The sequence below is a fragment of the Trypanosoma conorhini genome (assembly GCF_003719485.1).
Source record: "Trypanosoma conorhini strain 025E chromosome Unknown Tco_14.4_contig_00015, whole genome shotgun sequence".
Lineage (NCBI taxonomy): Eukaryota > Euglenozoa > Kinetoplastea > Trypanosomatida > Trypanosomatidae > Trypanosoma > Trypanosoma conorhini.
In genome coordinates, this window is record NW_021704101.1 from 11,659 (window position 1) to 26,148 (window position 14,490).

The 14,490-nt window shown below is 57.6% G+C and overlaps 6 protein-coding genes across 6 annotated transcripts, besides 17 other annotated features; all 6 read right to left on the bottom strand.

Moving 5' to 3' along the window:
* The first annotated feature begins 7 nt into the window (after window positions 1-7).
* Window positions 8-77: a microsatellite.
* A 225-nt stretch (window positions 78-302) lies between these two features.
* Window positions 303-1,946, bottom strand: Tco025E_00621 (uncharacterized protein; the record flags this gene model as incomplete). Its single annotated transcript, XM_029367561.1, has 1 exon — window positions 303-1,946. One exon carries the CDS (start codon window positions 1,944-1,946, stop codon window positions 303-305), a length of 1,644 nt encoding a protein of 547 aa, XP_029232329.1.
* Window position 1,947: 1 nt separating this feature from the next.
* Window positions 1,948-2,017: a microsatellite.
* Window positions 2,018-2,187: 170 nt separating this feature from the next.
* Window positions 2,188-2,226: a microsatellite.
* A 40-nt stretch (window positions 2,227-2,266) lies between these two features.
* On the bottom strand, window positions 2,267-3,217 carry Tco025E_00622 (uncharacterized protein; the record flags this gene model as incomplete). Its single annotated transcript, XM_029367562.1, has 1 exon — window positions 2,267-3,217. The coding sequence occupies one exon, from the start codon at window positions 3,215-3,217 to the stop codon at window positions 2,267-2,269; it is 951 nt and encodes a 316-aa protein (XP_029232330.1).
* Window positions 3,218-3,579: 362 nt separating this feature from the next.
* Window positions 3,580-3,630: a microsatellite.
* A 425-nt stretch (window positions 3,631-4,055) lies between these two features.
* Tco025E_00623 (putative glucosamine-6-phosphate isomerase, putative,glucosamine-6-phosphate deaminase) lies at window positions 4,056-4,895 on the bottom strand (the record flags this gene model as incomplete). The annotated part of the gene is made up of 1 exon (XM_029367563.1): window positions 4,056-4,895. The coding sequence occupies one exon, from the start codon at window positions 4,893-4,895 to the stop codon at window positions 4,056-4,058; it is 840 nt and encodes a 279-aa protein (XP_029232331.1).
* Window positions 4,896-4,936: 41 nt separating this feature from the next.
* Window positions 4,937-4,961: a microsatellite.
* Window positions 4,962-5,237: 276 nt separating this feature from the next.
* Window positions 5,238-5,263: a microsatellite.
* A 251-nt stretch (window positions 5,264-5,514) lies between these two features.
* Window positions 5,515-5,536: a microsatellite.
* Window positions 5,537-5,940: 404 nt separating this feature from the next.
* Window positions 5,941-5,961: a microsatellite.
* Window positions 5,962-6,038: 77 nt separating this feature from the next.
* Window positions 6,039-6,077: a microsatellite.
* A 503-nt stretch (window positions 6,078-6,580) lies between these two features.
* Window positions 6,581-6,609: a microsatellite.
* Window positions 6,610-6,613: 4 nt separating this feature from the next.
* Window positions 6,614-8,551, bottom strand: Tco025E_00624 (putative mitogen-activated protein kinase, putative,kinase; the record flags this gene model as incomplete). The annotated part of the gene is made up of 1 exon (XM_029367564.1): window positions 6,614-8,551. The coding sequence occupies one exon, from the start codon at window positions 8,549-8,551 to the stop codon at window positions 6,614-6,616; it is 1,938 nt and encodes a 645-aa protein (XP_029232332.1).
* Window positions 8,552-8,559: 8 nt separating this feature from the next.
* Window positions 8,560-8,599: a microsatellite.
* Window positions 8,600-8,659: 60 nt separating this feature from the next.
* Window positions 8,660-8,715: a microsatellite.
* A 341-nt stretch (window positions 8,716-9,056) lies between these two features.
* Window positions 9,057-9,094: a microsatellite.
* Window positions 9,095-9,121: 27 nt separating this feature from the next.
* On the bottom strand, window positions 9,122-11,578 carry Tco025E_00625 (uncharacterized protein; the record flags this gene model as incomplete). Its single annotated transcript, XM_029367565.1, has 1 exon — window positions 9,122-11,578. One exon carries the CDS (start codon window positions 11,576-11,578, stop codon window positions 9,122-9,124), a length of 2,457 nt encoding a protein of 818 aa, XP_029232333.1.
* Window positions 11,579-11,968: 390 nt separating this feature from the next.
* Window positions 11,969-11,989: a microsatellite.
* Window positions 11,990-12,135: 146 nt separating this feature from the next.
* On the bottom strand, window positions 12,136-13,404 carry Tco025E_00626 (putative dynein light intermediate chain; the record flags this gene model as incomplete). The annotated part of the gene is made up of 1 exon (XM_029367566.1): window positions 12,136-13,404. The coding sequence occupies one exon, from the start codon at window positions 13,402-13,404 to the stop codon at window positions 12,136-12,138; it is 1,269 nt and encodes a 422-aa protein (XP_029232334.1).
* Window positions 13,405-13,622: 218 nt separating this feature from the next.
* Window positions 13,623-13,651: a microsatellite.
* Window positions 13,652-14,188: 537 nt separating this feature from the next.
* Window positions 14,189-14,219: a microsatellite.
* A 137-nt stretch (window positions 14,220-14,356) lies between these two features.
* Window positions 14,357-14,399: a sequence feature (GA-rich).
* The last annotated feature ends 91 nt before the right edge of the window (window positions 14,400-14,490 follow it).

The window sequence follows — 14,490 nt, forward strand, 5'->3', positions numbered from 1 at the left end:
ACTTCCCTCTTCTTTTTTTTCTTTTCTTTTTCCCATGTTTTTTTTCTTTTTTTCGTTCTTTCTTTCCTTCCCTCTTTTAAGGCAGCTTCCATCTTCATCATCTTCCTTTTCTCTCTGTTTGTTTGCTCGCTTGGCGTCCCTTTGCCCGTCTTCGCCGCCTCCGCGAAGGTTTATTTTTTAGTTCACCGCCCCTTCGCGTTGTTATGTGCGCACACGCACGCCGATGGCTTGGGGGACTTCCCCGCAGGAGGCACGCCCGCCCCCCCCCCCCCGCGCGGCCTCGTCTCTGCAAGCGACTTCGTCTACCGGCGCTCCTCCTCGTCCTCGGGGTTGAGGCGCACGCAGTCGTCAATGCGGAGGATCGTGATGGCCGCCTCAGTGGCAAAGTGCAGCGACTTGATCTTGCTTGGCTGCGGCTCCAGCACGCCGGCCTCCATGTTGTTGCGCAGGCTCCCCTCGATGAGGTCGAGGCCGAAGAAGCGCTCGGTGCCCTTGCCCTTCCCCGCAGTCTGCTGCTCGCTGTGCACGACGCGCAGCCGCGCCACCAGATCCGTCGCGTCCATCGCGGCATTCAGCGCTAAGGTCTTTGGGATGATGAGCAGCGCCTCGGAGAAGGCCGCAATCGCCAGCTGCTCGCGGGAGCCGAGGGTGTGGGCAAAGTTCTCGAGGTACACTGAGAGCGCCGCCTCCACCGCGCCGCCGCCGGCGACCACGGAGCTAGCCTCCAGCGTGCGTGCCACCGCCCACAGTGCGTCATTCAACGCGCGTTCCATCTCCTCCAGCACAATGTAGTTGGCACCTCGGCATATGATGCTGGAGCACGTCGCGTTGCTCGTGCCGGAGATGATGATGACGTCGTCCTCGCCAAAGCGTTCCTCGTAGACGCACTCCGCCTTGCCGAGCCACTTGGCGTCAAAGACCTCCTCCCCCTCAAGATCTGAGAGCGTGTGCACCACTTGTGCCCCGGTGACCTTCGCAATGCGACGCATGTCGTCCTTCTTTACCCGGCGCACACCAAGCACGCCCTCGTCCACCATGTACTTCATCATACTGTCCTCAATACCCCAGGAAGTCAGAATCACATTGGCGCCCGCGGCAATCATCTTCTTAATGCGCTCCTTTGTGATGTCGAGCTCGCGCTGGCGTATGGCCTCTGCCTTACTGGGGTCGGTAATGGTGATGTTGATGCCGATCTTCATCTTCACCGCACGCAGGTCAAAGTCGACGAGCGCAATACGAGCATTCTGCACCGAAGTTGGCATGCCCTGCGCCGCACGGGAAAGCCCCAGTGCGAAACCCTGAACCAGCATCGACTCTCGGGCGCTCTTGCCGTGCTGAAGCAGGACACTCACCGCCTTTCTGGGGTACACGACATCGCCCAGTTCATTTACGGTCTTAACGGAAAGAATCGCATCCACGACAATTTTGGCAAACAGGTCAGCATCAGAGCTGAGGATCTTGCTGCTCATTGAGGTACGTGCAACGTTGAGGAGGACGTCCTTGCCCAGTTCATCCACTGGCACACTGAGGCTGTCTTTAAGGTAACGCACTGCCTCACGCAAGGCGAGTTTATAGCCGGCAATGATGCTTGTGGCGTGAATGCCCTGCACAATAAGGTCCTGCGCACGCTTGAGCAGCTCAGAGGCAATAATAACAACCGACGTGGTGCCGTCACCGATTTCCTTGTCCTGGAGCTGGGCGAGGTCAACGAGGAGGCGGGCGGCGGGGTGCTCCACGTCTAGGCTCTTAAGAATCGTGGCACCGTCGTTTGTCACGCAGACATCGCCAATGTCGTCGACCAACATCTTGTCAAGGCCAACAGGCCCAAGTGAGGACTTCACAATATTGGCTACTGCCATTGCCGCCGTCACATTCTCACGGCGCACAGGCAGTCCACTTGTGCGGGTGCCGTTAATGCCTAGTGCCTGTTTCTGTCTCGTCTGCATCTTTGTTTGTTTTTTTTTTTTGCTCCTCCCTTATCTTCTCTTTTTGTTGTTGTTGTTGTTGTTGTCTTTTGCTCGTGGCTTCCTTTTTTGCTTACAAGGCCTTACCGAATCAAACTCCTGCCATTGTTATTTGGCGCGGGTGCGGCGGCCGGGAAGAAAAGCAAGAAGCAGCATCATCGCAACCGTCAACACGGTGCAAAATAGAGGTCCGCCGCAATGGAACACAAAAAGACACACACACAGAGAGAGAGAGAAAGAAAGAGAGAAAGAGAGGGAGGGATCCTTCAGCTACGTCGGGCGCAGCGAGGGCGCGGTTTGGGTCACATCTCGCTAGCCACCCTCAGCCGGTTCGCGCTCCTGGAAAGGAACGCAAAAAGAATGCCGACAAGGACGAGTACCATGGAAAAAATGCTAATGGCCAAAAAACCACTTAAGTTTTTACGCACTGTGGAGTAGACGACGTCGGTGCAGACGACAGGAGACATGGGGGGGAAGGACGGACAGACGGGGCAGACGGCATCAACCCACTTGGGCGGGGCACTCGCACTGTAGCACGCCCCGGCCAGGCAGCAGCCGTCGCGGAAACCGGAGCAGTTGTAGTGCTCCTGCAGAAAACAAATATCATCGCTTCGGCCCGTCTTTGTGTTATTGACGCCGCGCTCCCAGGCGTCCAGGAACTTGCCAGGATCCATCAAAGCAACCTGCGTGTCCCGGTCGTGCACGGCCGCGGCGATGATGAGAGCAAAGAGAGCGATAAATAAAATGACGAGGTAGCCAACGTACACTAGCAAAAACATCATCTGCTGCTGGCGTATCCAAATGAAGCCAAAGATGGTGAACAGGCAGAGAATAACCCCAAAGATAAAGGCCGACAACGCAATGTGACCGCATGGTTCACAGAGGCGCACCGCCACATTCTCATGGGCGACAATACCAGACATGATAAGCAGCATCGACGCCATAATAAACGTAAAGTTGATGAATATGAGAGCATAGCCAAAGAGAGCCTGAAATGCCTTTCTAGAACCGCGGGGGGAGGAGTCGCTACGCCCACCGTCTGCCGCCTCGAAAGACTCCTGTCCGCGAGCAACCGCGGCAGTTGAGGGGAGGTTGCGCTCCTGTGGCGCAGCGGCCGCAAACGCAAAACCATCTTCCTCTCGGTTTGCGACAAGCGGCGTCTCGAGCTGGCCCCGCAGCGACTGACTGCGCAGGATGTCGCCCACGAAGGAATCTATGGAATTCTCTCGTTCATCCCTCGCCGTTGAGCCCATCCCCTCCCTGCATTACTTTATATACGTATATGCCTTTCTCCTTCCCCCCTCCCCCTCCCGGCTCGCACGCCCAGAGAAGGATCTGCCCCCAGGCGTGTATTTTTGACCAAGAAAGGCAAAAGAATCATAGCAACGGAGGAGGTGCCCAGGGAAGCAAAGAGACAGGAGGAATCCCCTTCAAAAGGCAACAAGCACAAAATACAAAATAAGAGCGACCCACACGTGGAGGTGCGGTGCCTCCGGAGAAGAGTGGGCGGCGTCCCGTGAGAGAACCTCAACCCGCCATTTGCCTTATCCCAACTCCCCATAATTTTCTTCTGCCAACTGCTTCGTATTGCCACTAACAGTTGTCCTCCACTTTGTTTCATTTACTCTATTTTTTTTCGTTTCTTTTCTTTTTTTTTTTTCTATTCGTCCGGCAGCCTTCACTTCCCTAAAACCCACCACCCCCAATCTATCTCTCTCTTTTCTTTTCTTTTTTTTTAGCATTGATCCAAGAAAAGAAAAAAGGTGTCAGTTTCCCTTGCCGCTTTTTTTTTTTGCTCTTGTGTGTGCGTGTGCTCCTGACCATTTTATTTGCGATGACATCGTCGTCCATGTCAACTTTTAATCCTTTTAGTGGAGACTGCTTTCGTCCGCCGTACTGCCTGCGGTGCCGCTTGGGGTTGCCCGCTTGCGTGTGCGCTTTTTGTGTGCCGTGCTGCCGCGCGGTGGGCCCTCACTTTCCGCCTCTCTTCCCACACACGCACGGCGGGAGGCAGGCAACCTCCTCGCTGCGCCGTCGCCCGACGGAGGAAAATGTAGCCCCTCCGCGTGCCGCCTCGCACCGCGGCTGGGACTACATCTTTGCCAGCGTCAGCTCGGCGCGCTCCTGGCGCCTGCGGAGCTCATCCTCGCGCTTCAGAAGCCCCTCAAAGTATCGGACCGTCTTGACCTTCAGCTCCATCGTTGCATCCCTGTCGAGGCAGAGGACGGCAGAGCGGTGCCACTGCAGGGCGGTGATGGGGTGGGAGTGGCTGACGCTTCCCTCCACACACTGCGCCACGGCCACCGCCTTACTCGCCCCCGTCGCAATCACAAGGACGCTTTGCGCCTGCAGCACCGTCCTGATGCCAACCGTGAGGGCCATCGTTGGCACCCTGCGGACGTCGTTGTCGAAAAAGCGCGCGTTGGATGCAATAGTCTCGTCGTTGAGGGACTTCACGCGGGTGAGGCTGTCGAGGCTGCTGCCTGGCTCGTTGAAGGCCAAGTGACCGTCGGTGCCAATGCCAGCAATGAATAAGTGAATGCCGCCCACCTGTCGGATTTTGTCCTCGTAGCGCTGGCACTCATGGAGGAGGTCCGGGACATTGCCGTCCAGCAGGTTGCGGTTCTCCTCGGGAATGTCAACAAAGTCAAAGAAGTTGGCCTTCATGAAGTAGTAGTAGCTCTGCGGGTGCTCGCGGGGGAGTCCGACGTACTCGTCCATGTTGAACGTGATCACGTTGCGGAACGTGATGCGTCCCTCGCGGTAGGCCTGGATCAGCCGCTGGTACGTCTTCAGTGGAGATCCACCGGTGGGGAGGCCCAGCACAAACGGCCGGTCCTTGGAGGGAGAGAAGTCACGAATGCGCTCAATGATGTACCCCGCGACGTAGTCGGCGACAGCGTCGCTGTCTTCAGAGATAACAATACGCATCTTCTCTGGAAGGGTCGCTGCTTGCTTTTGGTATATATATATGTGTCTGTGTGTGGGTGTGTGTGTAGACTGGGAGAGACGGCTGTGCCTGCGTGCAGGGTATATGTAGTTATATACCTGGTGTGTGTCCTCTTTCAATCTCTTCTCAAAGCGACCGCTGGTTGGGTGAGCAGCTCCCCCCTTTTGTTTTTGCCTGTTTGCTCTTAGTTTATTGTTGTTGTATGCTGCGTGACTGCCCGCGCGCGGTGGCAATCCCCCCCCCCCGCGGGCGGCGAGAAAAAAAAAATGAAGTAAATGAATAAAATTTTAGAGACACGGCGGTGGTGAGGGACCGAGAGGAAGAAGAAACAAACAAACAAGCAAACAAAACACCGGCAGACGTGGGCACATGACCGCGGCAGTTGGAAAAAAAAAAGAGGGAGGGGGGGAGGGGGGGGAGTTTGTTGGTGACGGTGGCAGCCCACGCCGCAGGGACGCAGTCACACACGCGCGCGCAAAAAGAAAAAGAAAGGGGACAAAACACGCACGACATCCACATAACAAAATGCCTACGCCATTCCGTACATAATTTCTCGCCCGCGTCTACGCGCGCATGTTTGCTCGTCGGGTGTGTTGCGTTCTCCTCCTCCTCCTCTTCGTCCCACCGCCCCTGTGTGCGCCCGTCCCTGTCCCACCGCACCACGCAAGGGAGCGGGTCACAACGGCCGACGGCGGAGTTCCACACACGCACACGCAGAAAAGGTGTGGGACAGTGAAGGGGAGGGGAATGATTGGCTCACGCAAAGAAGCACAGACAAAGTGGGCCTCAGGCAGGGGGCAAAAATAAAAAAAAATGAGTTTTACAAACTGTGGGGAAGCGTAGCTGCAGGGAGAAAACGAAGGCAAGAATAGAAAGGTAAAGCGTACGCGGGCGTAAACACTGCTGTGGGAGAAAAGCGTCAATAGGCTCATGGAAAAAAGTGTGGGGGAAAAAAAAGGTAACAAGAAGCCTCCCAACACACTCACTGATGAAAAAAGAGGAAGGGCGAAGGGGAAAGATGCACAGCACTCACTCACTCACTCACTCTCGCTTTCAGAGAGAGAGAGACGCAATATAATTATATGCCCCGTGCATAACCGTTGGTGCCGCCGTACAAATGTGTTCCTCGCCCCTCACCCCCACACCCACCCCCCTTCACCTCTGATAAGTACGTGTGTTCGTTGCACACACTCAAACATCTACATTCACACACTCTATATAAACATATATACCCCTCTCATACACAACTACAGGCCAACTAGAGGCTACAGACATCTCCCCCATCGTGCCTGAACACCAGGACTAGTATATAAGTGTCACAATAATCCTTGTAGGGCCAAACACTGCAGGGTTCATTCTGCCTACCCACAACTTCTTCATATTTTTCTTCGTCTTCGCTCTTTGTGCGCATGCGTACGTGTCCTCTCTCTATTTCGCTCTTTGCCTTCTACGTCCGTTGCTTTTGTTGTTGTGCGTTCTTTTCAAGGCTTCACTGTTTCCACTTAGGCAAACTACGTCCGTATTTTCTTTTCTCTTCTGTTTTTTTATGTTGTTTCCTTTTGTTTCTTTTTGTTGTTTTTGTTTTTGCTTTTTGTTTTTCCCCTCTTCTTCTTACTGAGGGAAGCGTCATGTACGTGCATCCTTGTCATCGAGGTGCGCCTACACGTTTCTTTTTTGTTTTTCTTTTTTTTTGTTGCATTTACCTTTTTAATGGAACATCGTGAAGAGAGCACTTCTGCCCCGTCACACTGTGGTAGGAATTATTGTTGCCCGAAACTCGCGGGGGCGAGCCTGACACGCCTCCTAGCGCCTGCGTCCGCTTCGTCTGCTTCTTCTTGTGCCGCAGGGGGTTGTTGCTGACGCCGACGGCCCCATCCCCAGTGCCGGCGTTAACCGTCGTGGTGGGGGTCATCGTGGTCGTCGTGGTCACCGTGTTGCTGTGAGAGTTGTGCATTGTCTTCGGCACCGTGTTGGTGTTTGCGTCCCGCATGACGGAGAGGGCATTGAGAGCCACGCTGTTGGTGGAGGTGAACGCCGTCGGCACAGGCGAGCTGCTGCCGCTTGGTAGCGCGGGAAACATGGGGTACGCGAACTTAATTGACTTTTTCAGGGAACCAAATTTCCATCCACCCGCCGGGTCGCTCTTGGAGACGGCGAAGTTTTGATTCTTCCTGTTTTTGCGGGGAAGCGTGGAGTTTGCCTGCGGCACGCCACCCACCTTCGAGCCCTGTTGGCTCAAGGGCGAGTGGGGTTGAACCGTGCCGTGCGTCGTGCCACCGGCCACCTTCAGCGTCTGCAGCGGACTAGCAGGCGTCTCCTGGCTGCCTTTGTGCTCCAGCTTGGCCGCCGTCTTACCGCCGTTGAAGATGGGCGTGGCCATCGTGTGGTGGGTTTGCATCTGCCGCGTGCCAATCGTCGGCAGCTCCCCGGTGCTGCTGGTCCCCCCGCCACTCACCGTCGAGCCCAGGTAGTGGCTCCACAGCGTCCCCAGCTGCTGGTAGGGGGAGGGCTCGTGCCCCCCGTTTGCCACGCTAACGCCCACCGCCGTCGCCTTATTCCCAGCCGACCACCCGTCCTCCACCTCCAGCCCCTTCGGCTGCAGGGCCAGCAGCGGCAAGACCAGCTCTCCGCCTTCCTCCACCTCGCTAGAGGACAACGGCGCCTTGGGCTGCACAACGGTGGGGCAGGTGACGGTTGCCGCGTCCACGGCTGGTGTTTGGTACTGCGCATAGAGCGCCCGCAGCTCTGCGTCGTACTCTACCCGAAAATTGTCCTCCGTGAAGTACGGCATATTCATCAGTGCCGCACAAGAGGGCCGCTCGACTGGATCCGTGCGTAGGCACGCCGTCAAGAAGTCCAACCACGACGCCTTGCTACCGTAAAAGCGCCGTTGCAAGGATTCCTCCAGCGGGGTTGCCGGGAAGGCCACACGACGGTACAGGGAGTTGCGCTCGAAGATGTCCACCATTCGCTCTGGCACGGGCCCACAGCTGCGCATGATGAGGGCCAGCTGGTCTAAGTCGGAGTCCCCAGGGAAGAGCGGCTGGCCGTCGGAGAGCTCGGAAAAGATGCAGCCAATGGCCCAGATGTCTACCGGCTTGCCGTAGGAGACGTCCCCAACTAGCAACTCGGGGGCGCGGTACCAGCGGGTGGCGACGTAGTCGGTGTACTTCCCTTTGGCACTCAACTGCCGCGCAAACCCAAAATCGCACAACTTCAAAACTCCATCTTTTGATACTAAAATGTTCTCTGGCTTAACATCGCGGTGCACAATGTTGTGCGCATGGCAGTAATCCACCCCATTCAGCAGCTGGTAGGTGTAGCGCCGCACCTCCTCCGGGGACAAGCCGTGGCGCTTCTCCTCGATAAGCTGCAGAATGGTGTTCTCCACGTACTCAAAAACAAGATACAATTTCCCGTCGCGGCGAAACACGTCCAGCAAGGAGATGATGTTCGGGTGACGGAGCTGCTTCAGCACCCGCACCTCTCGCAGAGAAGTCTTACGCACGTGATCGTCGTCCTCCGCCTGCTTGTACTTTTTGATGGCGACAATTCGGCCGGTGGCGCGGTGGCGCGCCTTGACGACGACGCCGTACGTCCCCTCCCCGAGGATGCCTAAAGTTTCGTACCCTTCCATGCGCGGTGCCGCTCACCCCGCTCCACTCCCCGCCCCCCACGTCCCCACACGCCCCCCGCGCCGGCGATGGCTCACGCTACCGCCTCCTCTGCACGGCGCGACCCCGCGCCCCCTCTCTTCTGCCGCCCCCTCCTCTCTCTCTTTCCTCCTCCTCCTCCTCCCCCCACCGAAGCTTCTGCTGTTCTAGTGGTGTCGTCTGTTTCCTCCCGCGTGTGTGTTGCGGCTGTTCCTCCCTTTTTTTGTTCGCTTCCTCTCGTTGCTTCCTGCCTCCCCTTTCACTCCGCCCGCCGCTCCGTGTGCGTGCGCCGCCCCTCGCCCTCGCTGCCCACGCAGTCGCACCCGAAGGCAAGCGGTTCCGTATCACTCAGCAGCAAATAAAAAGAAAAAACCGCCGACAAGCAGAAGAGAAGCAAAGATGCAAACAGGCGCAAGAAGAAAAAAAAACGCAAAGAACAGCGGCGCAAAGCAGCAGACTGCAGATCCGCAGCAGCACTGAAAGAGAAGGAATAAAAAAAAACACAAACAAACAAAACAAACAAAACAGACAGGGGGGGGGGAGGGGAGGCGGCGTCACAAACTCACGTCCTCGGGCGCACCGAAGTCGCTCATCAACGTCAATCGCAGAAGCGTTATGGCGCCGCGAAGCACAACCGCCGTCGCCGCAATCGGTTCAACAAAACTGAGCGGCGGTGGCCCACGCACGCGCTCCTGCTGGCCTGTGCCTGTGCCTTCGCCGTCGGAGTCGGAGTCGCTGTCGCCGCTTTCCGTGTCGCTGCAGCAGAAGTAATTTGTCGCCTTGTCGGTGGCGCCAGCGCCCCCCGACGGGGGCGCGTGGCTGCGGCGATAGAAGGCGACGTCCTCGCGAATGCAGACGTGCAGCGGTGGGTCCCGTGCGGCGGTGATGGCGTTGGCGGCGCGGGACTTCGACTGCCCAACCGCATCGCTCTCCAGCCGCAGCCACGCGTGCCGCAGGGGTCGGTGTTGGGCGGTGAGATGCGCCGCCAGACGCCGCGGCCCCTCCAACGCCGCCTCCGCCAACATCCGCAGCACGGCAGCCACCGCAGGCGCGTTTGCGGTTGCCCAGCGACGGGCCCTTTCCTCCGCTGCGCCGCGGGCGGCCTCGGCTGGCCGCGTCAACGCCTCCGCACTGAGGCGCAATTGACGCGCGAGGGCGATCGGCAAGGCACCGCCAGCCCGCACATAACCGAGCCCGCACTCAGGAGCAACACCAGCGCCCGACGGCGATGCGTCCATGGCCGCCCGCACGTTCGCCAGGCACTTGAGCAACAAATTCATGTACACGCGGCGCTGGGACGCCGTTGGGCCCACGAGCAGTATGGAGCTCAGCCCCAAAATTCGCTCAGGACCACCCCTGCCCTCTTCCAATGGCGCGCTCTCGTCCAACTCCAGCAGCACCACTCGCACGCCGTGGCCCCCACTCAGCGCAGGCTCTCGCACTGCGGCAGAAGAGCAAACTTCGCGTAACGGCCCGTATACCAGGCGACGCACAGGGACAAGCGCATCCTCAAGCTGACCCGGCAACACCAACCCACCACGGCGCAAAAGAGCTGCGGTGGGGCACCAAACAGGTGTCTCCGCAACACCATCGCTTTTCTTCGGTTTGCAGCGTCTCCAATACTGCAAACGGCGCAGCAATGCGTCAAACACGACCTCATTCACCTCGTCTACCATAAAGATGGGGCGACTACGCTGTGCTGCTTCACTTGTGTTGGCGGTGGCGTCGTAACGAAGTCCATATGTCTTTATAACCGGCGGTGCGTGCGAAGGAGTGAGTATGGCCGCCACACCGTGCTTCCTGGCCCACTCGTAAAGCATCCGGGCAGCTTCCAACTGCGCCTTCTCCTGCTCTGCCGTGGTCCAGTGGCGCTCCACAACTCTTCTTCCGTCATTGCTGCCCTCACTCGTGTCATGACTACTCTCACTGTCAGCGACTTCCTTCTTATTGGAGTGTGCAAAGTCCAGCAACCCACCCAGATCATCGATGCGCAGCAACATAACCCGCGAGTGTTGCTTATCGTTATCGTTATCATCATCAACATCGGCCCGGCGCTCCAAGGCAAAGAAGGGAGTGGCTGTGCCGTGGTGCGGGTAAATCTCGGGAGACACGGTCGGCAGCAGAAAGGCGCCAAACGGCAGGACGCAGGAGGAAAGTACAGAGTCCCCCTGGCAAGGCACAATGTATGCCGCGGGGCGAAGCAAGACGTCTCGTGCCCGGGCCACGATGGAGGCGGGGGTCACCTGCCCGCTTGGGAAGACCGGAGTCCAGAGCAGACGCACAAGCAGTTGCCGAAGCGCCGTCAGCACATCTCCCTCAACCTCGGTGCACATTGTGAAATGAATGCACCCCTCCACCACGTGTCGTGGCGCCGTCTTTGAAGCCGCAGCAGCACCGTAGACGTATGGCTGCAGACCTCGAAGAGATGCACGCACCAGTCTGCCAATCACGTCACTTCCCCCGCGTTGCTCCACGTCGCTGCCGTCATCGTCTCCGAGGACGGGAACGTCCCGCAGAGCACCCGGGGTTGTCAGCTCGCGCAGGACTCGCACCAGCCGAAGCCGATTGCGCAGCGAGGACGGGGAGCAAATGACCGGATACTGTGCGGCAGGGGAGAGCAGCTGGCGCAGCAACGCCGCGCTCGTGATAAGTAGCCGACCCTGACCGTCCAGAAGCCGTGGAGTACGCTCATTGTCTGCACGTGGCGATGCTCTCGTTGTGTTGCTCGGGGAATCTGCAAGGAACGCGCGCCAAAGCACCCACCATGCCTCTAACCCTGCCGTCGCCCGCAGCACATCCCCCGCCCTTGGGCGGAAAAGCCGCAGCTCACCCTCGACGCTCACCGAGGCTGCGCATAAGCCGTGAGGTCCAAGATGCAGTCGCTCTGCACCCTCCTGCAACGCCCGTGCAAGCGCCTCCAGCGACCCCGCTGGGGAGAAGACACGCATCCTCCGCTGTGGAGTCGGCGCCGCGGCAGAAGTTTCTGCGTCCTCCGGTCCTACGTGTGTCATTGCGCGCCTCTCGCCGACCGCGCATTCCAAACACGTCACCGCTTCCACCTAATTTTCGTCCTCCAAGAGAAAAATGCCCACGGAGTCTGCAGGGAGAGAACAAAGCGCGATAGGATGTCTTTTTTTTTCATTTTTTTTTTCCCTCCCTCTTTCCGCTCATGCATTTCCTTCGCTTTACAACCTCTGGCCATCGCACGACGGCCAACGCGTGTGTGCTCATCGCCTTCTTCTAACCGCACACGCCATGCAGGCCAACCGTCGGGGCTCGTTCCAGCCAGTGCGTGGGCCGACACAGAATGCAGACACACGCAAGGGGAGAAGCGCCTCCACATACCCGTTCTGCAGAAAAGAAAAAAAACACGGGACCCACCGCAGAAGCCATACAGAGGCATATGTATATATATATATATAAGGAAACAAAAGAAAAATGGCTATAGACAAGGAGAGGGAGAAAGAGCGGATACTGACCACGCCCGCTCCTCCCTTCCTTCGTTCATGGCGCCAGGGGGGCATACACACACATATACACACGCATAGCACTGCTCAGTTTAAAAGTGTCATCCCTTCTCTTTTTTTTCCTTAGACTTGCCTCGGTCTTCCTTGTTGCTCTTATCCCGCCTGAAGGCTCCCTTCCTGTACTGCTCCAGCTCGTCTTCCTTCTGCTTTTGCACGGCATCAATGGTTGGCTCCCCAAACCCGTTTTCGCCCGTGTCATACAGACGCTTCAGGAATGAGTCGTTCTGCATCCGCCTCCCTGACTGCTTCGCCGAAAACAAGGCATCCAACGGCGCCTTCCAGCGGTCAAGTTCCGCGTCCCCAGTGGACTGAAAACTCCCCATGTCGCACACTGGCGGATCGCCAATGTCGGCGAAGGTGTCGGCGCTTGGAATGACAAGAACAGGACCGCGTTCAGGGTCCAACTCAACGTGCTTTAAATCAAAGTTTGAGACGAAAAGGAGATGATTCATTACCGCGCGGAGCTTTGTTGCGTCCGCATCAGATGTAAATATCAAGTAGGCGCCGTAAATATGTGCGATAAAACGCATGCAGCCCACCAATGTCTTTAGCATCGTCATGTCCCCGTCGAACGCATCTAATTTGTTGCAGATAATAATGGTTGGGATCCCGGAGAGGCGCAGGCGGCCAAGGTCGGGGTGGTCCATGCCCAGTAGGCGCTTGGCTCGACTCAGGAGTTTGTCCGGCGTTGTGGACCCCTTGGCGCGCATCTTCTGCGAAATCTCCACCACGCGTCGGTCCACCCGCTTCATCCAGTACGCCACCGTGTCCCACATGGTCGATGGCTCAGAGCAATCCACCACAATGGCCAGCAGCATCGTGTGCACATTCTCCGGGGTAACAACCACGTCACAAAGCTGCGACAGCTCCATGCCCTGCGCCAACTCCCAGAAATGCGCCACCTGTGGGATGTGTCGGTCACTACGCCTGGCAAAGGAGTAATCCAGCGCGGTGGTGGGCTTCACCTTGAGAGAACTCTTGGGAACGGAGGAGCTGGCGGTGTTCATGCCGGCGAAGAGGCGACGCAGAACGCTAGTTTTCCCACCACCGGAGGTTCCCACAATCAGGACATTTACCTCGGTCTGTGTCATCTGGTTCTCCCTCGTGTTGAGTACGATGTTCTGCCACAAGTCCTTTGTGGGGTCAACGATGACCTGTGGCATTGCTGGCCCCTCGTCGGGTGGTGATGCGACACCGTCGAGGTTCACCGCATCTCCCTGCAGACCACCGTTGAGGCCACTGGGCTCTACGTCGGCGTCGCTAGGGCCGCCCTTCTTTTCCTCCTGGGCAGCGCCGCCCCGCCCTTGCATTTCCGTCGCGATACGCTTTAGTGGTAGTGCCACGTAGCTGCTAGCGTGATAGTCAGCCCCTTCTCTCGCACAGAGGCACAGGGACGGAGTATCCCCCACGGCACTTTCCCTATCTGCTTTGTTTGTTCCTTTCCTCGTTAAAATCGTCCTCCTCCCCGGTCGTTCACAACCCTCCCAGGCGGCGGCTGTGACGAGGTCAGCGACGCTTAGGCGGCAGCCACACACACACACACACGCACGCACGCACGCGGACAACCAAACCGGCAGTCGCCCAAAGCGAAGAAATAAAAGGCAGAAAAAATGCACCGCCGTGGCAGCAACGACAAGTCGGGTAGGATGCCATGGAAAGAGCCGACAGCCACGAGAGCGGTGCGGATGCCCATCAGCAAGGAGAAAACGGAAGTAAAACGTCTTTATCAACACGGATGCCACGCTCTTGTCGTGCCGTTTCTCGCTCTTTCACTGGACTGCATTCATCTCGAAGGGCAGTTGTTTGTCTTTTTTGTTGCTGTCCTGTTTTTTTTCGTTTTTGGACGTTCGCGTTTTCCTTTTCCTTTTTTTGCCCTCCAACATTAAGTGACGGGGACGACGAAAACGACCAGCACAAAACAACAAAAAAAAAGGCGTCGGCAGGCGCTGCCGCTGTCCGCTTTGGTAGCGCCGGGGCCGGTGGCACTCGCCCACCGCCAGTCGGGCGGCGGAGGGAAGCCGCGGGAGGAGAGAGAGAGGCGGGGCGGAGGTGCGGGAGAAACACGACGGGCCGAGCCGGAAATGCGGCCGCCTCTTTTTTTTTGTCTTTGTTTTTTTGTTTGTTTCCTCCCAACAGTCCCTCCCCGCCGCCCCCTTCCGCTGCTTTCGCGTTTGCCTCGCGCGGGTTCCTCTCCACGCCGCCCTCCTCTCCGCCACCCCCGACTGAGCAGCCTCACACGGTGCCTCTCCCTCACACACACACAGACAGAGAGAGAGAGAAGGGGAAAGAAAGAAAAACCGAGAGAAAAAACGAGGGAAAAAGTAAAGGAAAAAAAGGACAACACACTTCTTTTACATATAACCAGGGGGGATCTACGTTTTCCTTCATACTCTTCT